The sequence below is a fragment of the Calliphora vicina genome, chromosome 1 (genome assembly GCF_958450345.1).
Source record: "Calliphora vicina chromosome 1, idCalVici1.1, whole genome shotgun sequence".
NCBI classification, from domain to species: Eukaryota; Metazoa; Arthropoda; class Insecta; order Diptera; family Calliphoridae; genus Calliphora; species Calliphora vicina.
The window spans coordinates 17,395,728-17,423,251 of record NC_088780.1 but is presented as its reverse complement, the minus strand read 5'-3'; the positions used below and the strand labels follow the sequence as shown (position 1 = coordinate 17,423,251).

At 29.0% G+C, this 27,524-nt stretch overlaps 3 protein-coding genes across 3 annotated transcripts; 1 reads left to right on the top strand and 2 right to left on the bottom strand.

The window, feature by feature from the left end:
• Positions 1-420: 420 nt before the first annotated feature.
• Positions 421-9,165, bottom strand: LOC135948856 (transmembrane protein 169). Its single transcript, XM_065498309.1, has 2 exons — positions 9,021-9,165; positions 421-1,530 (listed from the first exon to the last, which is right to left on the bottom strand). The coding sequence occupies exons 1-2, from the start codon at positions 9,159-9,161 to the stop codon at positions 448-450; spliced, it is 1,224 nt and encodes a 407-aa protein (XP_065354381.1). The 5' UTR covers positions 9,162-9,165; the 3' UTR covers positions 421-447.
• Positions 9,166-13,697: 4,532 nt separating this feature from the next.
• On the top strand, positions 13,698-19,694 carry CAHbeta (carbonic anhydrase beta). Its single transcript, XM_065498023.1, has 4 exons — positions 13,698-14,133; positions 18,449-18,533; positions 18,662-18,849; positions 18,935-19,694. Exons 1-4 carry the CDS (start codon positions 14,041-14,043, stop codon positions 19,334-19,336), a joined length of 768 nt encoding a protein of 255 aa, XP_065354095.1. The 5' UTR covers positions 13,698-14,040; the 3' UTR covers positions 19,337-19,694.
• Positions 19,695-23,547: 3,853 nt separating this feature from the next.
• On the bottom strand, positions 23,548-25,232 carry RagA-B (Ras-related GTP binding A/B). Its single transcript, XM_065498022.1, has 5 exons — positions 25,082-25,232; positions 24,920-25,019; positions 24,639-24,856; positions 24,282-24,448; positions 23,548-24,208 (listed from the first exon to the last, which is right to left on the bottom strand). The coding sequence occupies exons 1-5, from the start codon at positions 25,091-25,093 to the stop codon at positions 23,776-23,778; spliced, it is 930 nt and encodes a 309-aa protein (XP_065354094.1). The 5' UTR covers positions 25,094-25,232; the 3' UTR covers positions 23,548-23,775.
• Between the last annotated feature and the right edge of the window lie 2,292 nt (positions 25,233-27,524).

The window sequence follows — 27,524 nt, the reverse complement described above, 5'->3', positions numbered from 1 at the left end:
TTTCATTGCTATTTAAGGAATTTAAATGTTTTATTTTTTTTTTCTATATTTGTTGTGAATGCTTCTTTTCTTTAAGGATTATGGGAGTTTGTAACAATTTGTTAAGTTCTTTTTAATTTATTTTATTTGTTTCTGGTTATAAGTATTTTGTAATAATTTTTGAAATTTCGGCTATATCACACATTGATTTTTTTTATTTTTTATTTTTTGTATTTTTATTTTAATAGTATATAAAAAAGAAACCGCCCTTGGTATGTAATTTACTTATCATTTTTATATGTCTGTTGCCTGGATTTGTAAGTAAAATTCAAAGAAAACTGAAAACTTAAAAAAATTAAATTAATCACAATTATCACCCCTTGTTTTAAGTACTACAAATACTATATATTGTTGCTTTAATTATGACGGTTATAAATTTACATGGTTTATAACTTTAAATCGATTAATTTAAAGCGTTAATTCCTCATTGGAGGTTTGGATTTCTAAGCGGGCCGGCTGGGTTAGCTCTTCCCTGATATCAGTCAATATCACTACCTCGTAGGGACTGCAATCGGATAGATGTAAAACTGAGCACAGCCAGCCATAGAAGCCCTTCTCTATATCAGCAATTTCATTGCACCAGGCGGAAAACTGTAAACTCAATTGCACAAAACCGGCATAAATACCCAAACCCACACTACTCAACACTATATAAATGGGATATAAAGCCACCAGCAGGGGTGACATTAAAAATCTCATTAGAATGGATTTCTCCTCATGCATATAATTGAATACATTATACCAGGTTATGGTGCCTATGTAGAAGGCATAAATACTGGATATTAAGCTAACAAAGGGTAGACATATCAAGGACCATAAAAATATATGCAAACCTGTATTAAATGAACACTTGCAACATTTTTTATTCTCTTTAGTTTCCATTTTCATGGCCACTGCATTGATTTTCTCCAATTCATCGCGACTGATATTCAATTGTAAATCAAAACTTTGTCCCTTTTTCTTGCCACGCTTTATAGTGCCCGTCATGGTCAAGTAGTTGGGATTTTCCTGCATTTTCTTGGCCTGATATCTTTCCAAAGACTGATCATATGTATTCAAAACACTTGTTTCCCCCGACTCCAAATCCTCATAGTTTGTTTGATCTGGTGAATTGCGTGCACTTCTCAATTGCGCCAGATCGGTGCGTATATTAACTCGTTTCTTGGAGCCCGAACGATTGCTTAAACAATCATGGGATTTACTTAGTTTCACATCCAAACTACTTTCCGAATAGCTAGAGGGTGTTACGGTGGACGATTCATGGCGGTTGGTGGATTTTGTTCCTTGTGATATCGATTCGAAATTGTTGAGCTCATTGTCATCCACATAGATATTGTCCACGGATTGTGCGGATTTGGGGGATTTAACCGATTTGTCATCGGGATGTTTTAGCGGTATTTGAGGCAGTGGTTGTTTGTTCTTCAGCAAAAGTTTTGTGTTTAAGAGATCTTCCTCTAAGACATTGTTGGAGGGTGAGAGTTTTTGGCGATTCTGGAAAAAAGAAACGAAAGAGAAAGATATAAATAAAATGGAATGTTTAAAAATTATTAAAAATAAGGAATAAGAAAACAATTTCTGAAAATTTCGTTTAAAATGAGCTTAGTGACCTTATTACGACAATGAAAGCAATTAAAAATTCAAGAAATTTATAAAATTTCAACTTTAACTCTAGAATCCAACATACATATGTAAATTTTACACAGTTTACCCAAATTTGACACAGTGTAAATAATGTAATAAATTGTATTTTCAATGAAATCAATAAATTAAATAACAACTTAGTTAAATTTAACTAAATATTAAAGAAAATCACATTATTTACCTTATGTCAACAATGTAAACAATACAAAATCCAAGACATTTAACCAAATGTTTACTTAAATTCTATTATTTGACATAAACATTTAAATTTGACATAGTTTACCTAAATTTTACACAATGTCAACAATGTAAAAATTATATTTTTCTATAGAATTAATAAATCCAACAACAAGTTTGTTAAATTTATCAAAATTTTCTCACACATGACATTATTTACCTTATGTCAACAATGTAAACAATTGAAAATTCTATAAAATTATTCAACTAACAACTTAAAACCTGTAATTTAATATAAATCTGTCAATTTTACATTGTTTACCCAGATTTTACATAATGTAAACAATGTAAAAATTAGTTTTAGACACGAAATTAATAATTCAAATAACAAATTTGTTAAATTTATCAAGATTTTGTAATACTTTACATTATTTACCTTATGTCAACAATGTAAACAATTGAATAACCCAGACAGTTATCATGATGTTTACTTAAATTCAATCATTTAATATTAACTTGTAAATTTTACATAGTTTACTTTAATTTTACATAATGTCAACAATGTTAAAATTAGTTTTTTCGATGAAATTACTAAATTAGATAACAAATTTGTTAAATTTATCAAGATTTTCTAGGAACTGACATTATTTACCTTATGTCAACAATGTAAACAATTGAAAATTCAGAAAAGTTATAAAAATATATACTTAAACCTTAAAATTCCGCATATGGAAGTAAATTTTACATTGTTTACCTAAATTTTACATAATGTCAACAATGTAAAACTTTGTATTTTTCAAGAAATTATTAAATCAAATAGCAAATTTGTTAGATTTATCAAGATTATGTAGCATATTACATTATTTACCTTATGTCAACAATGTAAACAATTGAAAATTTTATAAAATTATTCAAAAAATTACTTAGAACCTGTAATTTAATATGAAGCTGTCAATTTTACATTGTTTACCCAGATTTTACATAATGTCAACAATGTAAAAATTTGTTTTTTCTGTGAAATTAATAAATCAAATAACAAATTTGTTTGATTTATCAAGATTTTCTACCACATGTCATTATTTACCTTATGTCAACAATGTAAACAATTGAAAATTCCAGACATTTTTCCAAATGTTTACTTAAACCTTAAAATTCAACATAAGGAAGTAAATTTTATATTATTTACCCATATTTTACATAATGTCAACAATGTAAAAATTTGTATTTTACTAGAAATTATTAAATCAAATAACAAATTTGTTAAATTTTATAAGATTTTGTAGCATTTTACATTATTTACCTTATGTCAATTATTAAGTTTGAAATTTTACATTGTTTACACAAATTTTACATAATGTCAACAATGTAAAAATGTATATTTTTCAAGAAATTATTAAATCAAATAACAAATTTGTTAAATTTATCACTATTTCGTAGCACATTATATTATTTACCATATGTCAACAATGTAAACAATTGAAAATTCCAGACATTTTTCCAAATAATTACTTAAACCTTAAAATTCAGAATATGGAAGTAAATTTTACATTGTTTACCTAAATTTTACATAATGTCAACAATGTAAAAATTTGTATTTTTCAAGAAATTTTTAAATCAAATTGCAAATTTGTTAGATTTATCATGATTTTCCAGCACTTGACATTATTTACCTTATGTAAACAATGTAAACAATTGAAAATTCCAGACATTTAAACAAAAAATTACTTAAACTCTATAATTTATTATTAAGTTTGAAATTTTACATTGTTTACACAAATTTTACATAATGTCAACAATGTAAAAATTAGTATTTTACTAGAAATTATTAAATCAAATAACAAATTTTTTCATTTTTTTAAGATTTTGTAGCATTTGACATTATTTACCTTATGTCAACAATGTAAACAATTGAAAATTCCAGTAATTTTTCCAAATAATTACTTAAATTCTATTATTTATTATTAAGTTTAAAATTTTACATTGTTTACACAAATTTTACATAGTGTCAACAATGTAAAATTAGATTTTTTCTTTGAAATTAATAAATCAGAAACAAATTTGTATAATTTAACAAAACTTCCAAACGCACGATATTATTGAAAAGTGTAAAGGATAATGCTAGTCCCTCAATTCTGACTCTTTTAAAGGATGACCGAACATTCACTGACCCGAGTAATAAAGCTAACCTTTTAGCAGAATTATTCGCAAGTAATTCTTACTTGCGGAAAGTGATCAGCCACTGCCCGAAATTGAAAAAGTTACGAAATTGTACTTGAATTCAAATGTAACGATTTTAACGGCAGATTTAAAAGTAGCATAATGCTTTCAAATAGCAGTGCTGTAATAGCAAACTGTAACATATCTGTGGGCATAATTAACATTGAATAAATGCTTTCAGTTGACCATTGATCGTAAGTATGGCAACGCTGTTTGCTGCGACCGTATATTCGAATTCGAATATTCAGTTAAAGAACATTGTAGAAAGTACACCACAGATGGCATATGTATTAGAAAGCTGTAGAATATACGTAGAATTGACTGTTAAAGAGCAATCTAGAGTGCAGATGGCAGTGTTATAAATAGTGGCAGAGGTTGCAGTCGTTAGTGAGTTTATCAGAGACCCTATTCGAATAAACATCAACTGAGTGCCTTAAAGTGTGCTGTATTTTTTGCAAGTGAATTCGTGTACAATCACCCTTAACGTGGTTGGCGTAAACGTCATACGCCTACGACAGTTTCGTACTAAATTAAAGAAACAGTTTGCATTTTATCTTTTATCTAGTACGAAACAGTCGTAGGCGTAAGACGTTTACGCCAACCACGATAAGGGTGATTATAAAGTGTGTCTGTATTTCTGCGAATTTATAAACGTGTATAAAAAAAACATTGAGTGACTATTTAATTCTGTTGTTGTTGTACATTTTAAATAAATAAAGAGTTGTTACAATTTTTAAACTACTAAACGGCTTGTACTTGCAATCAAAAGTATCCCGTTTATTTAAAGGAAATAAACCAACGTTTTGAAAAGGTTAAAACGTAACAATTAGTTACTATGCCGAATATATTCGTTCCGCTTTCGCAATTGAAAAGGTTTTAGCGGATCTTAATATTAACAAGTCTCCTGGGTCAGATGGCATGCCAGCGCTGGTCTTGAAGCAGTGCACTTCGACGTTAGCTCGTCTATTAGCTAACCTTTTCAGTACTTTATACCTTGCCGACGTAGTTCCTGTATGTTGGACAGTTGCACAGTCTCTCCAATTCCTGGACTTTATTGAGTTATGAAGAGTTTGATTAACTACCATCTTGTGAAATATTTAGAGTCCAACAATTTACTTAATAACCGTTAGTATGGCTTTCCTAGAGCACGCTGTACGGGAGACTTGCTAGCCTTCCTATCGCAAAAATGGTGTCGTTGCATTCTCCATTTTGGCGAAAGTATAGTGGTGGCTCTAGAAATTTCCAAGGCATTAGATATAATGCGGCATGGTGCGCTTTTATCAAAACTTATTGCTTTTGGTGTCGTTATTAACTTCTATCGATTTATATCGATCTTTCTTAAAGATCTCAGAGATTGCTATACGAGTTGTTATAGATACGATCTCATTAAACGAGTTCAATATCAATTCAGGGCTATCATAAGTCTCCGATCTTTCTCCTATTCTATTCCTTATCTTTCTAAACGACCTTCTATGTCAAAATTCCAACCCTATCTATTCTTTTGCTGATGTCAACAACATTTGCCATTCATATTCATTCAGTTATAGACTAAGGCCCGTTTTCTCAATGTATCGACAAACTGCCTGTTATTAAATGTAGACATAAATTTATTAGGCCGATAAACTGTCCGTTAACAATATTGGTTTTCTCAATATACCGACAAAAAACATTATTCTCAGTTGGCAGTATCTCTTAAAATAGATGTGAAAGTTCGGAACCCTGCCTTAAAGTGACAACATCAAGGCGAATTCATTCAAGGTGGTGTCAGTTCTACAAAAACAACGATTGGTCTTAACAATGTCAAAAATGTCAAAAAACCAAAATGAAAAATTAAACAAATAAGTATTTAAACTTAATATAGTGTAGATAATTGAATAGTGAGGGCTTTACTTATTTATGTAAACAATAAATATTTTGTTAATTAGCTTAGAATATGTAGATATTTAAATATAAAAACAAGCTTTGACAGTTGTTAGAACCAAAAAGCGAAAAAAAACAATTATCAGCTGTTTGACTGACTCCACCTTGTATAAATTCGCCTTGGACAACATGTTTACATAAATCAGCTGTTTAACTCCCTGTCTATACCTGATAAATTTTTATCATGATAAACGTCAAAATCGTTGTCAAGATAAAAAATTATCAGGTATAGTCTTCATTTATTAGTATTATTGCTTCGTTACGACAAAATTGTTAGTGCTTTTGCTCAGACAACAAACGTCATTAATTGTTATGATAAATATTTGTCAAGTATAGACAGGGAGTAATGTGACCATCGAAAGCCGGAATCTTTTGAAAAATTCATTATCTGTACGATAAATAATTAATTGGCAGATGAGGTCGGGTTAGCTTTGCGACAGAATAGAAGCAAATGAGACATTGAGAAAACCAAATTTCTTTAATCTTCAGTTTTTCGTTGGGAAAAAAGATAATCACCTAATGAGAATTGGGCAATGAGCCAAAACGTGAATGATTCCCTTAATCGGAACCTTGTGGCAATCTCTGAATGGGGTCTTGTGGATAGGGTTGCTTTCAATGCTCTCAAGACTCAGTGTTGCATGTTGACACAAAAACGAACGACAGATCATGTCGCTTCATCTGTATTTGTGGGTGGTGTAAATATTGTGGAATCAGACGTTCCTGATATTCTGGATATGAGAATACAATGTGATGTCCGCTGGTCTAAACACATTTCTCAAGTGTCGAATGAAGCATTCAAGTGTCTCGGTTTTCTCCTCACTACACAGAAAAAACAAAAATTCAAATCCAATCACAAAATTCATAAAGTCAATTGAATATTTTATTGAAATGGGACCTATCACAAAAATCACAAAATCAAACAACAAAATTTGTAAATATTTTATTGAAAAAAAAATTTTTTTTTCTTATTAAAATATTTTAACTATCAATGAAACATTTATATGAAATTCCACATAAAATCAAACAATATTTTTAATAAAACCATAGAAACAAATAATTGGTTTTGACTAGATATTCAAACAATATTTTTTATTAAATCAATTAAAATATTAATAACATTTAAATTCAAAATCAATAAATATTTTAATTATATATTATAATATAATATTATAAACAATATTTTCTATATAAACTACTGATATACACAATATTTTCTAAAGAAAATACTATTTTACACAATAGTTTCTAAAGAAAATACTGTTATACACAATATTTTCTATATAAAATACTGTTATACACAATATTTTCTATAGAAAAACACTGTTATACACAATAGTTTATAAAGAAAATACTTTATACACACATATTTTCTATATAAAATACTGTTATAGACAATATTTTCTATATAAAAATACTGTTATACACAATATGTTCTAAAGAAAATACTGTTATATACAATATTTTCTAAAGAAAATACTGTTATATATAATAGTTTCTAAAGAAAATACTGTTATACACAATATTTTCTATAGAAAATACTGTCATATAAAATATGAACTAGTTTCTCCCACTTACGGACAATCCAGCAAACGGGAATCCAAGTTATATGGATATTGTTCACCTGTGGGAAGATAAACCAGTTTTCACATTCATCTTAATGAAAATCAATCGTCTTACCAATTATGTCGTATTCTCCCAAATTTCTGTCATAGGAAGCTAACAACGTCTGCAATTATACCGGAATGTTTAACAATGATATAATAAAGAATTTTAAGTTCATACATACTTACCAATCTTGAAACGTGAGGAGTTATTGAGTCCTTGAACTCCTAGTCTGTTTCATGACGACCAAAACTTAAAAATTGTGTACATATGTAAATATTTTTTTTCAAAATATATGTATAATTTATTTTTATTTTACAGCTGTTTGTCAAAATTCACTATAAATTTGTTTTTGTTTCAAAGTAAACAAACATTTTTTCAATAATTTAAAAAATTGTTTGAGTTTATAAAAAAATTCAAACAAAATTTTAATAAAGAAAATATTTTGTTATGTACAAGTGTTGTCTATTATTTTGAATATTATAAAAATGTATCACAAAATGAAAACGTGCTTGATTTTAAGTACATTATGTTAAAATATTTACAAAACAAATAGACGTTTCTCATTATTAAAAAAAGTTGTTAGCATTGTTAACCATCAAATTTAAAACCAACTAAAATATTTATGAAACCAAATAAAATAAATAATAAAATACAAATCTGATTTCAAACATGCATTTGTTTGAAAATATTTTAGTCATAATTTTTTCTGTGTATTTATACCATATATATCCGACAGAAAATTGAATACAACTTCCATGTATGGACCGGTGTTTCAAAGTCTATTTTTTGAGCTTCTCGACCGGGTACAGGAGAGGGCGAATGTGATTATTGGTGACAGTAGAGTATCCAACTCTATTGATTCCCTGGAGCTTCAACGCAATGAATTCTGCGTTTCATTGTTCTATCGTTACTACAATGTAATGAAATTAGGGAACTTGTTCCCGATACCCGCTCAGGAACACATCCCTTTGTGGTCTATGAAATGTCTCGGCGAAAAGATTTTTAACTCAAACGATGAAATCATTTCTATGTCTCTTACATAATTTCCGAAATGTAAAAATTCGTTATTTTTTGCTCAAAATATAAATATTGAACCTAGTAAGAGGAATAATTTATAAAATAACAACAAAATAATGCACAATTTGGTTAAAACCGGTCTAAAATCCTTATAAATTTTCATAAAAATATCTTAAGTCTATAAAAAAAAACAATTTTTTTTATCTAGGACATCGATTAAAGCTATTCCTTACAAGTGAAACCCATTTTATATAAGAAAAATGTTTAAATTGTTTAAAAAATATTCAAGTTTATGCCATTTTTTACAGATTTTCTTAAATGTCCTTCGTTTTTTTTTTTGTAAATTTTAAACTTATTTGAGTATTTTTTTTTTATTATAAATTTCTTAACTAATCGATGCTTACCTGTACATTGGCAATATGATCTACATAATTTTGTGTTCCATTTGTTTTTTTATTCGTTTGACGTTTACGTGGCGGTATAAAAACTGGGCGTTCCTTGACCACATTGATGTCACAACAGTTTTCATCATTTTTGCTAACCATTTTCTTTTATTCTTTTATATTTCTGATATATTTTATTAATATTTACTTTTTAATAACAACAAAGTCGATTTAATTTAATATTTTTTAAAAAAGTTTAACTTGTTAAACAACATTTAAATGCATTTGAACTTAAATTAGGACGTGTTTTTTTTCTTTTATATTTTTAGTTTTATTTTAAATTAGTTAACTACATTTTAATACTGTTTTTTTATTTGCTTGTGCTTTAATTAAACATTATTTTAGTTAATTTATAATAAATTATTTGTGCGAAAACGCCTTGTTTTATTTTATTAGTTAAAATGTTTGTCTGTCTGCTGGAGTTTTTAAAAGCAGAATGAATTTTTCTATTTTTTTTTTGTTCGTTTGTATGTGTTTGTTAGAGAATGCGCTTTGCTATTGATTTTTCACCACTCGCAATTGCATGTCCTTGTAACGTTTTCCTGTTGTTGTTTACATTTCAACTTTTACTTAGTTTCATTCTTTCTTACTCTCTTCCAACAAACTCTCCTTGTGTTTTAATGACAGTTTTGTGTTTACTCTTCTCTCTGTTATGAAAATATGTAGCTGTAAAATGTTTGTGCATGAATTTTTACTAATGATTTGTTGTGAATGTGTTGAATGCAAGGATTATTATTATAGCTTGAGCTTGTTATGAATAAGAAAGGCATAAGGAAAACAACGGTAATTGTCAAATACAATTAAATGTCAAGTGTACTTGTATAACAGTTAGATAAACAATAATAATGAAATCACAATAAAGGCTTAATTGGAATTAATAGTAGTGATGCCAAGGATGTGATTTGTTTTTTTTTTAAATAAATGTTAATAAACTAAAAGACAAATGTAAAGGGACTTATAAAAATCTAAATAGGCTAACAAAAAGTATGTGGCTTCATGATTAAAGTAACTTTGTTAAGTAATCCCGTCTAAAAAAACAAGTAGAGAAGAACAAGAAGAACTAGAAAAAAAAATCATGTTCAATAAGGTGTTACCGATTCGAAATACAACTATATTCAGGATTTGATTACATCTAAAAACATGGCTGACTTCAGTGTCATTCTTAGAGAAGTTGTCATTCCGATTAGAAGTCGCCCACCCTTTATTGTAACACCGAAAGAAACCTGCTGAGGAAACTTAGATTCATACACATCTGAAGTCGGGATATGATAACAATACATTCTGGTTGCACATAAATCGTAATGCTCGTTAATAACTTTAACATATTTTTCGATGTTGAATTCTTGTTATATCTGAAGAAAGATGTCGAAAATCATTTGGATCAAGGAAACTAATTTTGGCTTTGTGGTTTCGTAAATTGGATTTTGCTTGTCTTAATACCTTTACACGATTCGAATTCTCATTTTAAAACTGGTTTGGAGTTCAAACATTTTGTATTGCTTTTCTGAATCTGCTGATGAGAACGTCCTAAAGTTCTTAATGCTCCCCGGTGCAGTAAAAGCTTTTGGTTATTCGTTCCTCAATTCCTACCATTCACTGACCCGGTTTATAAAGCCAACCTTTTGGCTGAACTATTTGCAAATAATTCGAACCTACCAGAATGCAATCAACCACTACCCGAGTTCGAAAGAGCATCAGTAACTTTGCTGACTATATTCGTTTGCGCTCTCGCAGTTAAAAAGTTATCTCAACATCAACATTCCTGGTTCGGATGGTATAACAGCATTGGACTTAAAGCTGGGTTTTTCGATGCTAGATTGTCCATTAGGTAACGCTTTTATCACTTTATACCGAGCCGGTAAATGTGTTGGAATGTTGCTAATGTAACGTCGATTCTTTAAAAGGAGAGGGAAGCAACCCTGAAAATGATCGACCTATAGCAATTTACTCTACACTTTCTAATGTTCTGGAGAGTATGGTAAATTTTCATCATGTTGAATATTTGAAAAGATGGTGTCATTCCATTCACCGCTTTGGCGAAAGTAAACTGGTGTCCTTAGATATTTCGAATGCATTTGATAGAGTCTTCTTGATTTATATCGAATTTTCTTAAAAATCGCACTATACGAGTTGTTAGCTCGAGAACAATTCTGGGGTACCGCAAGGCTCCGTTCTTTCTTCTACTCAATTCCTTATTTTGCTCTACCGCAAACTTCCAAGCATATATTTTCTTTTGCACATGAATAGCAATATTTGCTCTTTATATTTATTCAATTATATACCAAGCCTGACGGAGATTGGGACAATGAGGCAAAACATTACTGATTCACTTAATTTTGAGGCAATTTCGGAATGGGATCGTGCAAATAGAGTAGATTTCAACGCTAGCAAGACTCAGTGGTGAATGTTGACGCAGAATCGCACGACAGAATATGCTACATCAGTATTATATGGGATGTAAATATTGTAGAATCAGGCGCTCTTGATGTTCTGGTCATGAGACAACAGTATGAAGCAGTTTCTGTCGCTTCTAATATAGGAAAATTCAAATCCCAAATACCTATTTCCAACAAAAAACATTGCTTGAGTAGGGGTCATCGACAGAGTGCTGGTCCTCGAAAAAAATCAAATCCGAATCCATTAAGTCTGTATTGGGCCGTTATTTCAGTACAATAGGTGTCGTTAGTATCGAAAAGCTTATGATGGAAAGGAATCGGCTTAAACGGATTAAAAATATTCGGACTCTCAATGGCTGGGCCTCAACCTCGAGAAGGCAGATCATATAAAGGGGAGCGTTTCAAACCCCCAAAAATCGTAGGAATCGAACTTATATTGGCTGGTGAAGAGACATGATTTTGGAGTTTTCCTGGACAGTAAATTACACTGGAGAAGGATACTGTAAGGCTTTGGTAGGCAAATAGAGCATTTAATGTCAACTGAGCAGCTGACTGAAATATTGGTATTTTTACGCTCTATTTTTTACATTCGGGTTGTGTACGTGTGAATTGACGAAAATCCTTGACAATAATGCCTACCAAGACTGTAAAGGGTACTGATTACTGGCTACTACGCTTGCAGGAACTCTACAGGGACAAGTTGGGGATTGCGTCCGAACGTTATTAATTGAATTTACAGATCAGTTGTGAGACCAATTAAAACTTGCTGATGAATGGTGAGAGGCTATGAAAATTGAGGATCAGTATTAAAAGACTCTGGCGAAACAATAATGGGAACAATAAGCTTTTTCTCTGCTGAGGTTAAGTGTAACGGCCCATAAAAAGACCATTTATAAACTTGGGTTCAACTCACCGATGAAAAACAAACACCGGGTCTAATGGCTATATAGTGGAGACAGATAGTTGGATATTTGTTTTACCTTTGGATATATGAAGAGTCTTTCAGGCGGATATCCTGGGACTGTGCTGGAAAGGGACTGGACTGGTGGGAAAATATCATCTGGGATAATAAGTTGACTTTCTACGTAGATATTTCGAGTCAAATCCAAATAAGTGAATGATAAAAATAAATCTTTGAACTGTTTGATGGAACACTCCGAGTTAAGACGATGTTGAGTACTAGATATCCGGAATATCGAGGGCAAGAAGATTGCAAATGAGCTTGCATAGTAGGATAATCCTTGAAAGTGCGTGTGGAATTGGATAAACCAATAACTACCAAGAGTTTTTCTGGAGAAAATCCTGCTCCAGGATGAGCTGATCAGACTAGAGCCTCAAGGGTCTAAGACTAGAAAATAAAGCAACAGCACTCCGGAATTAACGTGCGGCTAAGATTTGAAGTTTTTTAATGTAAAAAAACAGTTTTCATTAAAAAAAATTAAATAATTTTGCATTATTTAAATCATGATTGGCTACCGTTACCGTTAAGCTAGTGTTATCTCTTAAATACCCTTTTGATTCTACTGCCCTAAGCGAAATAACTGCAATTATCGTTACCAATATAATCGTAAATACCGTTACCTAAATAACCTTATCGCTATTCTATAAATAATTTTACATTATGAAAATACAAAATTTTTAATTTTAATAAATAATGGCCTGTTTAACGATGTCGAAAGAAAAATGATTTGAAAACTATACGAAAGAATTTTAAAAACTGAGTGTTTTTCATACAAATTTGTTCGACTGATTTTTCTTTTGACATCGTGGAACAGGCAGTAATCTCAAGAATTTAAAATGTAATAAATACTTTCTATTTATGTCATCTTATTTTTATTTTTGTAAACTTTATTAATTATTTAAGAAAATACCGTTACCGCTAAGCTAACCTCACGAAATAACATTAAATACCGTTACCACTACCTTTACCGAAATAACCGATTTGAATCGGTAGCTAAACTTCATTAAAATCGATTTATTAAGTGTTCAGCTCCAATAATCATCTTTTAATTCTATGGCAATCCTTTTTTTCCCCAAAAAGAGAAAACACCCCAACCAGAGAACACGCAAAAATATTTTCCCCAACCATAAAAGAGAACGCCAAACAATAAAAATTATAAGAGAACTATAAATATTATTGTTGTTATTTTAACAACTGTTGTATTTATTATTTTGGCTACAAACAAACTTAACGGAGCTTTAATATTTTAGTTATCAGTTATTAAGCATTGAAGCAGCACACGCTAATCAAGCGTTAGCACAGACAGACTGGCAAAAAAAAGTGTAAAATATTAAATAAAGAAAAATATTTAGCAATTGTTTGTTAAGGGGTGTGTGTTAAACAGTAGTAGTTGTTTGTAGGCAGATAAAAACTATCCATTAAATAAATTAATAAATATTAAAAAAGGAACAAATAACATAAAAATAAATTCAAGGTTGTTAATTTGTTTTTTAAATAGTGAAGAATAGAAAAAAAATAATAATTTAGTGGAAACACGGGTTGAGTGTACAAAAAGTGAGCGAAAGTGTGTGTGTATTAATAAAAAAGTGGATATTTATTTAAGCAAAAAAACAATAAATTAAACATGGAACGTATTTTGCGTGGTATCATGCGTTATCGAAACACAACACGTGAGCAAATGGTACGAGAATTTCAAAAAGTTCGCGATAACCCAGAGGTGAGTAAATTAATTAAACAAAAATAAACATAAATATTCATAAATTTATGTGCACATTCATACATACATACAAAATAAACATAAATATTCATAAATTTATGTGCACATTCATACATACTTACCTAAACATCGATATTGCAATTCACAATAATGCTTTATGTTTTTATCTACATTTATTTGTTTACATCATTTCATTGTTATTGTTTTTTATGCAAAACATGTTGAATGATTACAAATCACTTTACATTTTTAACTCCCCTTCCATTACCCCTTTCTTAATTAAGCTTTGTTGTTTTTAACACTGATATTGCAATTCACAATAATGCATCATGTTTTTCTCTCTATCTTTATTTGTTTACATCATTTCATTGTTGTTGTTATTTGTTTGCAAAACATGTTAAATGATAGCAAATTTAAGTTTTTTTAAACTGGTTGTTTTGGAATTTTATTATTATTCACTTTCGCTTAATTTATTTTCTTTATTAATTTGTTTTGTTGTTTTTTGTGTGTAATTCTTGATTTATTTGTCATCAATAGGGTTATTTTAATAAATAATATTCTGTTTATTTAACTGTCTCTCTCTTTGAACTCGTTCTCTTACACGTGTTATACCTTTCACTTGATATTTTTATGTCATTTTTAAATTCCTTTTTATTGGTCATAATTTAAATGTTTTATTTATATTTTTTACAAAGAACAGTTGTTTATTTAATTTATTTTTATTTAAACATTTGTTTCTTTTTAAGTTTGTGTTCAAAGTTCGCTAAATACATAATGGAATAACAACTTGAGATTAAATTAAATACAACTTAATAAAATGCGTTTAAATTTTAATTAAATGGCGGCAAACAAAGTTCATTAAACTGATTATAAATGAAATTTATTCAATAATAAACGATAAATTGGATTGTTTTGAAAATTAATAAACTAAATGGAATTACTTAATTAAAGTTAAATTATTTTTTTTTTAATTTATACATAATTTAGCTTTTTTCTATCCATTTTGAACATTTTTCCAATAAATACTTGTTTATGGCACCATATTCCCAATAAACATTAACTCATTTCTCTTTGAGTATGACCTTCAAAAGTTGTTTGAAATCCAAAATCTGTCAATCAAAACACGAATTAAAAAAAAAATTTATCAAAAGGTCATGTTTGTATTGATAACACCCTATATAACAAAATATTTATAAATAAATTTGTGTTTACTATATTTTTTAATTTGTTTATGTTCCAAAAACTCGCCACAGACCTATAAACTTAAGCAGGGTCCGAAAAATATGTTTTCGTTGTACCCTTTTTATAATATCAAGCCTTAAATCCCACAGATTTTGAAAATTTTCTTAAAATTTATACTCGTATAACTTCATGAAGCTATGCATAGATCAAAGCGTGCAGTATATCAAAAAAACGGTTTATAGAATTCCAACTCTATTTTCATCAAAATGTTAGGGGTACCGTGATGAAATTTTAAAAATCGAAAACAATTTTCTTATTTAAGCGGCATCTCGTGCGAATTTTTTATCAAAAATATGGCGCATAATAAAAAACAAACTAATAAATATAATTTTAAATATCATCTCTTTTTATTTCTTTGTTTTTTTTCTACAGCTAATGACCTATCTATTCCATGTTTTGTACAGATTTCCATTTATTTTTGGAAGTCTATCTATATAAATTTGAACATAGAAACTATATTTTCTTAGATAAACATGTTTTTTTGTGTGTTTTTTTAATATATTTTTTATTCATTTAGTTGTTGTTTATGTTTATTAATATTCTGAAAAGTTTATTATTGAAAATTTGCAAAATTTTATTGCCAATAACAACATATGTTAGTAAACTAACCTTGGACATTTGTTAGTTTTCTATTGATGTTAGAAAAACTGAATAAAATTAATAAAAAATATAAAGATTGGTATCATGAACTCCGAAGGCGTAATGATTGCTATGCACTGTAACTTGATAATCATTTTATCTAAGGATTTGTCAATGAGGCAAAATAAACAATATCTGTTGGAATGTTAGATATAAAACATCAAGGAAAGAAAGAAACACTCTTCTAGATAATTTTTATAAATTTCCTTCATAGGAAATTAGAAATATAGACAATTTTCAATAATTTTTTAGCATTTTTTATAAATATACAAATTTTTAAATTCAAATTTCTAATATTTTTAAAAGTTTCCCTTCGTAAAAAAAATTTCCCTCGAAAGATAATTTTTGTTTTTACAAAATTTTCAATAGTTTTAGCATTTTTATACATATTTAAAATTCTAAATACAAATTTGAATTTTTTTTAAAAATATCCCTTCGTTAAAAAATTTTCTTTATTAGGATATTTAAGTATTAACCAAATTTTCAAAACTTTTACCATATTTGGTAAATATTTTAATTGTTAAATACAAATTTGTAAAATTTTTCAAAATTTCCCTTCGTAAAAAAATATCCCTCAAGAGTAAATTTTAGTTTTAACCAAATTTTTAGAACTTGTATAGATTTTTATAAATATTTAAATTTTAAATACAAATTTTAAACTTTTTTTTTACAAATTTCCTTTGGTAAAAAAATTTCCCCCATAAGGAAATTTTTGTTTTAACTAAATTTTCTATAATTTTACAATTTTTTATAAATATTTTTATTGTTAAATACAAATTTGTAAAATTTTTAAAAATTTCCCTTAGTTAAAAAAATTTCCCTCATTAGGAAATTTTAGTTTTAACAAAATTTTGAAAACTTTTAGCAATTTTTATAAATATTTTAATTGTTAAATACAAATTTGTGAAATTTTCCAAAATTTCCCTTCGTAAAAAAATTTCCCTCAATAGGAAATTTTAGTTTTAACAACATTTTCAATAATATTCCAATTTTTTATAAATATTTAAATTTTCAACAATTTTACCATTTTCTATAAATACTTTAATTGTTAAATACAAATTTGTAAAATTTTTAAAAATATCCCTTGGTAAGAAAATTTCCCTCTAAAGGAAATTTTTATTTTAACAAAATTTTTCAATACTTTTACCATTTTTTATTAATATTAAAATTTCTAAATACAAATTTGTTAAATTGTGAAAAATTTCCCTTCGTTAAAAAAATTTCCCTTAATAGGAAATTTTTGTTTTAACAACATTTTTAAAACTTTTAGCGATTTTTATAAATATTTAAATTTTTAAATATAAATTCGTAAATGTTTTAAGAATTTCCCTTGGAAAAAAAAAATTCCCTCTAAAGGAAATTTTTGTTTTAACAAAATTTTCAACAATTTTACCATTTTCTATAAATATTTTAATTGTTAAATACAAATTCGTAAAATTTCCCTTCATAAAAAATTTCCCTCAATAGGAAATTTTTTTTTTAACAAATTTTTTAAAACTTTTAACAATTTTTATAAATATTTTAATTGTTTAATACAAATTCGTAAAATTTTTTAAAATTTCCCTTCATAAAAAAAATTTCCCTCAATAGGAAATTTTTGTTTTAACAAAATTTTGAATAATTTTACCATTTTTTATAAACATTTAAATTATTAAATACAATCTTGTAAAATTTTTAAAAATTTATTTTGGTAAAATAAATTTCCGTCATTAGAAAATTTTTGTTTTAACACAATTTTCAATCATTTTACGATTTTTTATAAATATTAAAATTTTTAAATACAAATTTGTAAAATTTTCAAAAATTTCCCTTCGTAAAAAAATTTCCCTGAAGAGGTAATTTTTGTTTTAACAAGATTTTTAGTGATTTTTATAAATATTTAAAATGACAGATTATTCAGCTTGTGATACCGATGGTATTTAAAGTTCACTAGAAAATTTAGTCGTGTTTTGTACTTCTAAATTAAGAAATTATATAAGATTCATTCAGTATAACAACGTACATATGTATGTATGTAATAATTTAGAAGGTCATACTATAGTCCATTATCAAGTTTCATGCACAAATATTATAATAAAAAGTATTTTATCACCTTTATTTCTTCAAACTGTCGCTTATTTTAATGCCTACTTAACTCATCAATTCATATATTAAATAAGCATTTGGACATTTCCCACTTAATTACAAAACACTATCATATCTTTAGACAAGCTTGTAACCATTTATCATTAGCTTTTCGCAAAACACCCCCCACAATCGCTATCATTTCATTTAATATAATTTATGTTTTGGGAATCCTTATCTATTTTATTGGTTTTTGGCATGGAAACCTTTTAACTATTATTCTAGTTAAATAAATTATTATTTTATCACACTCTCCAATTGATTTGAAATGTTTTTTTTTTTTTTTTGTCATACAATTTATATCTTACAGCCCAAGGCGGTATTTTTCACATGCATGGACAGTCGTATGATACCGACCCGTTACACTGATACTCATGTTGGCGATATGTTTGTGGGTGGGTGTTAAAGAAATTCTAAACTTAAATCTTCTTTTTAATAATTTTTTTTCTGCTCTCATCTCCTCCATTGACTTTGAACGTTTTGCTCTATGTATGAATGATTTATTTGTTTGAAAAACAAACAGTACGTAATGCTGGTAATTTAATACCACATGCCCAACATTTCCAAGACGAACATTATAGCTGTGAACCGGCTGCCTTAGAATTGGGTTGTGTGGTCAATGATATACGTCATATTATTGTGTGCGGCCATAGTGATTGTAAGGCCATGAATTTATTGTATCAATTGAGAGACCCGGAATTTGCCTCCAAGGTAAGTTTTTATTTAATTTGAATTGAATAATAATTTGTTGTTTAACTTTCTTTTGTTTTCTTTCTTTAAACAATTATCCTAATAGCGCAATCGCCGTTTATCACCCTTAAGGGCTTGGCTGTGTACTCATGCCTCTACCAGTTTGGAGAAATTCGAGGAGTGGCAAGAGAATGGCATGAGTGATCCCTTATTGTTTTCCTCAGAAACACCTCTAAGACGTTTTGTGGCCTACATAGATCCTGAAAATAAATTTGCCATTGAGGATAAACTGTCGCAGATAAATACTTTGGAACAAATGTCTAATATAGCTTCGTATGGCTTCTTAAAGGCACGTTTGGAATCTCATGACTTGCACGTGCATGCCTTGTGGTTTGACATTTATACGGGTGACGTTTATTATTTCAGTCGTGGCTCCAAACGTTTCATACCCGTTGATGAGGACAGTGTGGATAAGCTAACCGGTGAAGTAAGACGATTTTATTCGTGAAAGGAAAACCATTAAAAGCTGAAACTATTAATAATTATTAAGGCGAAGTCTGTTGTAAAGACTTGCTAAAAGGCTGGAAAGAAACAAATGAATAACGCCTATCGTTTGAGAGAGACTTGATTGAGAGAAGAGAGGGATTTGATTTCATTTTGCTTAAAATAATTAAATAAAAATCCAGAATTCTCTAAGATTAAGAATTTAGCTCTGGAATTACTCCACTTACCTGTGTCAAACATCATTATTATCTTAACTTCATTAAAAATAAGACCAAACATTGTTAACCATCCTTTTATAAACTTCAAAACTGTGATAATTAGAACAAAATATTTAAACTACAAATGAAAGAAACAAAGTACCAATAAACTATTTATGTAATATTTTAGGAAATTATTTGTATAACGTAAATTTTTGATGTTTTTCATTGTTTTTATCTTTAAGTATAAATGAATATTGTATATAAAATAAATGTTTATATTAAAATATATTTTTGCTAATTAAATGTTGTATTTAAAAATAAAAAAACTAAATAAATAATTAATATATATTGTGAGCTTAAGAGAAGTTTTATTACTAAACAAAAAACGATCACTCTTAAGAAAAACTCTACAAATCAAAATAAACATTTAAAGGCATTTAAAAAAGTCTAAAATTGTAAATAACATAATAACTCTGTAAATGAGCCTTAAAACGAAAAGAAAAGCTTGCTACGGGATCACCCATATTTCTGATCACAAAACGATATTTCACAGGAAACACTTAAAAAACCATAAAATCGTTAATAACTATGCAAAAAAATCTTAAATTGAGAAAATATTAGTGAACACAGATCGAGCTGCTTTTCTGATCGATCGATCATTCAAGAAAACCTTGTAAATAAGCCTTAAATTAGGATAAGGAGGTTGTTCTGTGATCATTTGTATTTCTAACCAAAAATCGACCTTACACAGGAAAAACTAAAAAATCCCTAATACCTTTGTTAAAGAAGCCTTAAAACGAGAAAGTAGCTTCATCTCTGAATACTCATATTTCAAAGCAAAACACTATCATTAAAAGAAAAACTATAAATTTAAAAGAAGGTTTAAATCGGGAAAATGAGCTTCATCTGTGATCACCAGAATGCCGGGAGGTTGTATTAATACGTAAAGTTTTTATCTTTATGACATTTATTTTCAAACCTGCTGATTTCGCAGCCAGCGTTACTCTTCGTTAGTTCGCTGCGAGATCTGAGTAGCTGTAAGCCAAAAGACAAATATCGTCTGCATAATCAAGACCGTTTAGGCCACCCTGCAATACCCACAGTATCCCCCTGCCATTAGCGAAGGCTCTTCCAAGGATCGTGTCCGGATTTATATTAAACTAGTTGACCGCCCCGGCTTCGCCCGGTAGCATTTACTAATGTTAGTTCTTCAAGTTTCTCCAACCCACGCACATCAGCCTGTTCTTATTTATTTGCAAATAAAATATCTAAATTTGTACTGCATACTTTAGGGAGCTGTTTTTATTACAGCTTTTACCCGGAATTTTTAATTTTTTTCTTTACAAACCATCTCCTGAAAATTTCGAATCGAATAAAAAAAAATCAGCCAAATCGCTCCAGCCGTTCTCATGTGATGACATTACATACATGGACCATTTTATTTTTATATATATAGATAGAAGTGGTGACAGGACACATATTTAGGCTGTTTATGTGGTCGATGGTCGACTTAGGGGGACTGACGCCCTCAGTCGATTCGTTGTCGAGATTTTCGCTCTCCCAGAATGTTCGAATTGTTTCGTATTATTTCAGCACTCGTATGTGGGTCGGAATTCAAGAGCTCAGCAGAGATTCCGTCAACACCTTGGGATTTGTTTCCTTTGAGGCTCAATGGAGGGACATGCGTAAACGATGTTTGGGTCATGCAAGTGAGACTCGAGGCCATTCAGCTGTAGTGATCCGCCCATACCTCATTGATTAAGCATTCAAATATTGGCATATTAATATTTATAAATTCATAAATTTGTTCCGGAAATCCTCCCATTAAAGATTTTATAGTTGCTTCCGTTACCTTTTTGGCGTGGTAGTCCACTTACGCTTTAAATCGGACATGTCCTGGGATAAATTTTCTGTGTTCTTTAATTCCTTTTTTATCTTTACACAGGCCTAACTTCTGTGGATTTGTTTGAATACCACTCAAGTGTATTTTTTCCATAGTGCCATGATGCCAAATCGGGCCAGAAATATGAAGGCACTCTGTGTTGTTTTAAGAAAGTTAAAATCCGTAGACACTCCGTAATATATATTTCGGTGTTTATCGTGCCTGATGTCTCAAATGATTGGCTTCTTTTGATACAACTGCAAATGGCTTGTCAAACAATAAACTTCTTGGGGAATTTTGTTTGTTTTTTGTACAGTATTGTTCTTGACCCGGAAGTTGAGACAAGTCTGCCAGTAAATAAGTGTCAGGTGTATATATAAGTTTGTCATTCTGTTTGTAATTTCCACAATATCATTTTCCGACCCTATAAAGTATATATATTCTGAATCCTTATAGATAGCGGGGTCGATTAAGCCATGTCCGCCTGTCTGTTGAAATCAATTTTCTGAAGAACCCAGATATCTTCGGGATCCAAATCTTCAATAATTCTGACAGACATGCTTTCGAGAAGTTTCCAAATCAGCAAAATCTGTCCTCAAATGGCTGAGATATGAGGGAAAAAACCAGGACAATTTTTGACCTATATCTGGATAATCAAGTCATTAATATAGACAATATGGATATCTAATGATAGATATTTCAAAGACCTTTGCAACGACGTATATAAGACCATAGTAAGTTGGACCTGCAATGGGTCAAAATTGGAAAAAAAAATATATTTTTAACCCGAATTTTTGTTCACCAATTTTTTTTTAATTTAAAAAAAAAATTGCGATCTGGAACTTTCTGAACTTTATACAACTTCAACCTAGCATTAGCTCTGGTTCTGCGTACAAAAGAATCAGAGCATTTAACTTTACGAGCTGCTTTTCTGATAGAAGAGTTGTACGACTTCTTTTGCCTTACCAATATCTGTTAGACCTTTTTTTCTTCCTGATCTAGGTTCTCTTTCAATGTTCTAGCCTTCTTTATCCTGTTTAATGGCTTTTAAAAAAATGCGACGATGAACCTTCAGATCTTTTGCGTTTTTATTGAAAGTTCATGTTGGATTGTTTTGAAAAGTTTTAATTATTTTTTTCACGTACTTTTTTTTGTAAAACATAAGTGAAATTTTAGAAAAACAATAACTACAAAGAAATATCAATTCCACTTTGAAAACTGTGATAAATTTTCGTTTTACTTTTTCTGAAGAAGCGAAATACGGAATTAATTCCACTGTCGATAGGAATGGAATTCTGTGATAGGCCTGTAAAGTTCCGCCCATTCCCAGCAAAGACGTGCACAATGGTACCCAAGTAAATTTCCCGAAGTTTTGTGACTTTCACAATTGTTGTTCACCAGATATTCCATAATAACTATTTACTTTGCGAAGTGCCACGCCCACTAGAAATTTCAAAATAAAAAGTATCCTATTGTTCCTTCCATATATACTACATACAGTAGTTTCAAGCGGACAGACAAACAAACTCATGAACTAAAAATTCAAGCACTTGAAAATATTGCTAGAATTTTACTTGAACATTTTAAACTGGAAAAATATATGAAAATTTAAAATATTTTAAAACAAAAAATGTATTTTTTACTGGAGAATACTATTGACATAATGTTTAATACAACAATAGTTCAATTGCTTGATACTGGAAATAAAAAACACAGATTTTTGTGATTTTTTTTCTTTGGTGATTTCAGACCAAATATCTATTATTCACAAGAAAAACTCAAAAATCGTAAATAAGGTTGTAAAATGGAAATAAAATTAAAAAATACAGTGAGCCGCAAAAGTGAGTATACACCAAAAATTATTGGATATTTTTTAAGATAATGAAAATTCTAAAATTTATCCATGATTAAAATTTTAAAGTTTCGGTTTGATAGAGATTGGCTTGAATAATATCTTTGGTTGTGAAAAATATAGATTTAAGTCGGACTATAATGATTTTCATGATCTTAAAAAATCAAAAAATTCGCTGCTGTTTACTCACTTTTGAGGCTCACTGTACTTCATCTATGATCACCCATATTTCCTAAAAATATCTGTTAAATGAAAAAACAATTTTTTTTGTAAGAAAAATTTATAATTTTTGTTTTTTTTATTATTTGTATTGTATATTAATAATATTTTATGCTTATTATGGAAAAAAAGGGAACCTTAGGCCTAACAAAACACGTTTAACAAAAAAACAATTTACACATTACATTTTAATATGCATAAAAGTAGTAAAAAAGGAAAGCATTTTCTTCTTCATTCAACTATTCAAATTTAAACTGCCACTCGTACTCACTGTCATGCTGCACATGTACTCAATGATATTGATGATGATTAACGGCATTACTATTGGGATTCTCCAATTCCTCGAAATATTTTCTAGCATTGCGTATATTAACCAAAGTGGCCTCCGATGGTATGGTGGGATCCGACATGACGACCATAACATAAGTGTTGCTAGTAAAGGTATCTATGAATGCAGCAAAGGCACTATTGCGTACTTCAATCGATAGGAATTTACCACCCAACTTGGAGCAGCTCAATTTAAATTGTTTTATTATATTGGAGACCTTTTCGAAACGATGAGAATCACGATTCTTTTTACTTTGACAATGGGAAATGACCAAGAAGGTGGCCTTTTCGAAGAGTAAAACTTCGTCGGCCTCGATGACATTGGCAAAATGGGTGAGAGAGTTTTCCAAGGCGGCCACATTGGGTATAAGCATGGTAACAATGCTGGACCAGGCTCTGTGAAGGAGAAATTTAAATATAAAATGTATAGAAACATTTTAGTGAAATTTAATCGAAGTGTTTTTCCTACCTGTATAAAGTTTCATCCCATATACTGGTTCTAAAACAGGTGACATTGCCTGGACGACTTAAACGTATTAAATCATCTTCACGATCTTTGAATAAAGTCTCTCGTTGTTCTTCTGCTACCAAATCCATTTTGTGTATTAAACAAAAGATTTTGGCATCAGGAGAATTCTACAAAATTCGAAAATTTTATAATTTTACAATATTATTCCCAATCTAAATTCATTACAATATAATTTTAACAAAAATTAGTAAAAATTTCGCAATTATTAAACAAATGTTAAGGAAATTTTTCGAACATTTATTTAAAACTGATAGATTCTGTTTCAACATACAGATAAATATAACAAATTATTCTCACCTGCAACAAAGCCTCCAAACATGACTGATAGTAGTGTACATCCCTTTCCAATTCACGACTTTCAACATCAAACACATAAATCAATACCTCAACATTGCGAAAGATATTGTCGCGTTGAGAAGCAAAATATTGCTGCATAAAACCCTCCTGACCACCACAATCCCAAAGATTCAACACCAAATTGCCTAAAAATCTGACATGGGAATGCTCCACATCGACTAAAAATCAAAAACAAACATTTTTATTTACAAATTAAACTCAAACATAATTAAAATACTTACTGGTGGCTCCCAAACGAGTGGTATCTCTGGCTATATAGTTGGCAAATATAATGGAACGCATACTGGTCTTACCCGAACCACTTTTGCCCATAAGTAAAACCTACAATAAGTCATACATGTTAAATTTTTTTACTTTAAACTATGGTTTATTGTGTTATTTACCTTCTTCTTCATGTTGTTTGTTTTATTTTAAGGGTTTAGTTAAGGTATTTGTAGTTATTTTAATTAATTTGTTTAAAGTTTTACTGTATTTTCTTTATTCCGACGCCCTTTTTCGATTGATAACAATAATATTTTTATTTGCTCAGCTGTTTTGTTGTTGTTCTTTCTACTTTGACATTTTCTTTTGTTGTCGTCATTCAAGCAGAGTTGTATTTGATTTAATAACGGATTATTTGCATTCACAATAGTGTTTGAGGGTGTTCATATTTAAAAAGACTAAAAAACCGTTACAATTTAAAATTTTTTAACGTAAAACCAGCGTAATACTACAAATATATAGATTATAAATAAGGAGATTATTGGTTTAAGGTAATATCTGTTTATTTGTTCGATTAGGTTAGTAATTAGTTAATAAAAAACTGTTTTGTATTATTTATAAACGTTCGTTATTGTGTAATATTTAACTATTCATTTTCAAATTTATTTTTATTTGCAGGAAATTTTAAATTAGGAACTGGAATTTTTCTCTAAGGTTTCAAAGTAAGTGATCTTATTTGTTATTTGTAGTGTTGAAGTCAAATTTTTAAATAATTTCAGTTATTGCTTCAATTTGTTTACTGTTATTTATTTGTTATTTATCTGAAAATAAAACAAAATATTATTTCAATTTGATTACATGACATTTTATCTGATTCAAATTAAGTTGTTTGTAATAATAAAAAAGTGTCGTGTTTAAAAGCCGTTTCCCAGCGAAATTGTTTAATTAAAGATTTTTAATACATTGATTAATAATTGTGATTTTGTTTTAAGTGTTTTTTTTTAATAAAATTTAAAATTTTTATAAAATAGTGATGTTTTAAATTTGGGTCAGTAATGTTTGCAAGAGAATCCAATAATTTTTTTATTAAGTCAATTATAGACTTTATATTAAATCGTTTTAGAGATTTGCTAAATTAAAAAAAATCATAATTTTCCCCATATTCATTTCCATACAAATTTCATATGGAAATTTTTTATTATAAACTATTGATAACTTTAAAAATTGTTTGCCTATAAATTGAATTGGATCTTAGTCCTAGTATTAAAAATTCGTAATCCAAACTGCCTTCATGTTATATAAACCTTATATTTTAATCTGCTCAAGAGTTTAGAATATATTCAGAAAGATTTGATGAAAAAAATTTTAAGAATTTGAAAAAAAAAATTAAATTTAGCAAGAAATTTTGTTCGCCAAAACTTTCTACATATCTCCATAACTATAGAACAGTTCAAAAAATAATGTAAGTAAATCTTAGAAATAATTTGATTTAGAATTTTTTGATAATTTTTTAAACAAAATCGGACAAATGGTTCTAAAGTTATGTTAAAATATGTGGTACAACCTCCTTAATTTTTTATATTAGACTTTGAACTTCATTAACATACAGTTGTTGAAAATACAATGGAAACTTTTCAAATATTTATTAACCCGGCAATTCCCATACCCTCGCCAAAAGGAGAAACAATTTGTTTTTATAAAAAATAGTAAAAATACGTCTAGTTTACACTATAAATATGTTTAAAATAAAAAAAAATATAGCTAGTTCCGATTTTATAGCGGGGTCACCAATAGGTGACACTGGGCAGAGAAAAAATAATTTTCTAAAAATACTTGCTGATATTGTTAGCCTGAATATCTAACAGTATTTATTAAAATAAATTATTGTGATACTTAACCGTTTGGCATTTTTATAACAACTTATTTATCATAAGACACACACCAGTATGTTAAAATCAAAAACACTGCTTAAAGATTTTTAAAAATCCCCTAGTTAATAAAATTCTAGCGTTGCCAAAATAAAATCAGATATAAAACAGGATCTTGTCTGTACATAAATAATATCAATATTTATCAGTGATATCTGTTTCTATGTTTAAAACTACCGTTAATCTTTGTCACCTGTAGGTGACACTGGGAATTGCCGGGTTAAATAGGTCAAAATCCCGAAAAAATTCTTATGAAATTTGTATTCTTTTAAGGCCTTATTCATACCCTTCACTTTCGTCAGAAGGGTATATATAAGTTTGTCATTCAGTTTGTAATTTCCACAATATAACTTTCCGACCCTATAAAGTATATATATTCTGGATCCTTATAGATAGCGGAGTCGATTAAGCCATGTCCGTCTGTTTCTGAAGACACCAGATATCTTCAAGATCCAAGTCTTCAATAATTCTGTCAGACATGCTTTCGAGAAGTTTCCTATTTAAAATCAGCAAAATCGGCCCACAAATGTGCGAGATATAAGGAAAAAAACCAGGACAACATAGATCTTTGTCCAATTTTTTATCTATATCTGGATTACTAAGACATTAATATATAGAGTATGGATTACTAATGATAGATATTTCAAAGACCTTTGCAACGACCATAGTAAGTTGGACCTACAATGGGTCAAAATAG

Excerpts from the sequence above, each read along its gene's own strand:
- RagA-B (XM_065498022.1), bottom strand. Across the intron at positions 24,449-24,638 it reads GTTTGGAGGCTTTGTTGCAG|AATTCTCCTGATGCCAAAAT; the intron begins GTGAGAATAATT and ends CGAATTTTGTAG. Across the intron at positions 24,209-24,281 it reads TGGGATGAAACTTTATACAG|AGCCTGGTCCAGCATTGTTA; the intron begins GTAGGAAAAACA and ends TCTCCTTCACAG.
- LOC135948856 (XM_065498309.1), bottom strand. The coding sequence starts at position 9,161 with ATGGTTAGCAAAAATGATGAAAACTGTTGTGACATCAATGTGGTCAAG. Across the intron at positions 1,531-9,020 it reads ATCATATTGCCAATGTACAG|AATCGCCAAAAACTCTCACC; the intron begins GTAAGCATCGAT and ends TCTTTTTTCCAG.
- CAHbeta (XM_065498023.1), top strand. The coding sequence starts at position 14,041 with ATGGAACGTATTTTGCGTGGTATCATGCGTTATCGAAACACAACACGT. Across the intron at positions 14,134-18,448 it reads AAGTTCGCGATAACCCAGAG|CCCAAGGCGGTATTTTTCAC; the intron begins GTGAGTAAATTA and ends TATATCTTACAG. Across the intron at positions 18,850-18,934 it reads ACCCGGAATTTGCCTCCAAG|CGCAATCGCCGTTTATCACC; the intron begins GTAAGTTTTTAT and ends TTATCCTAATAG.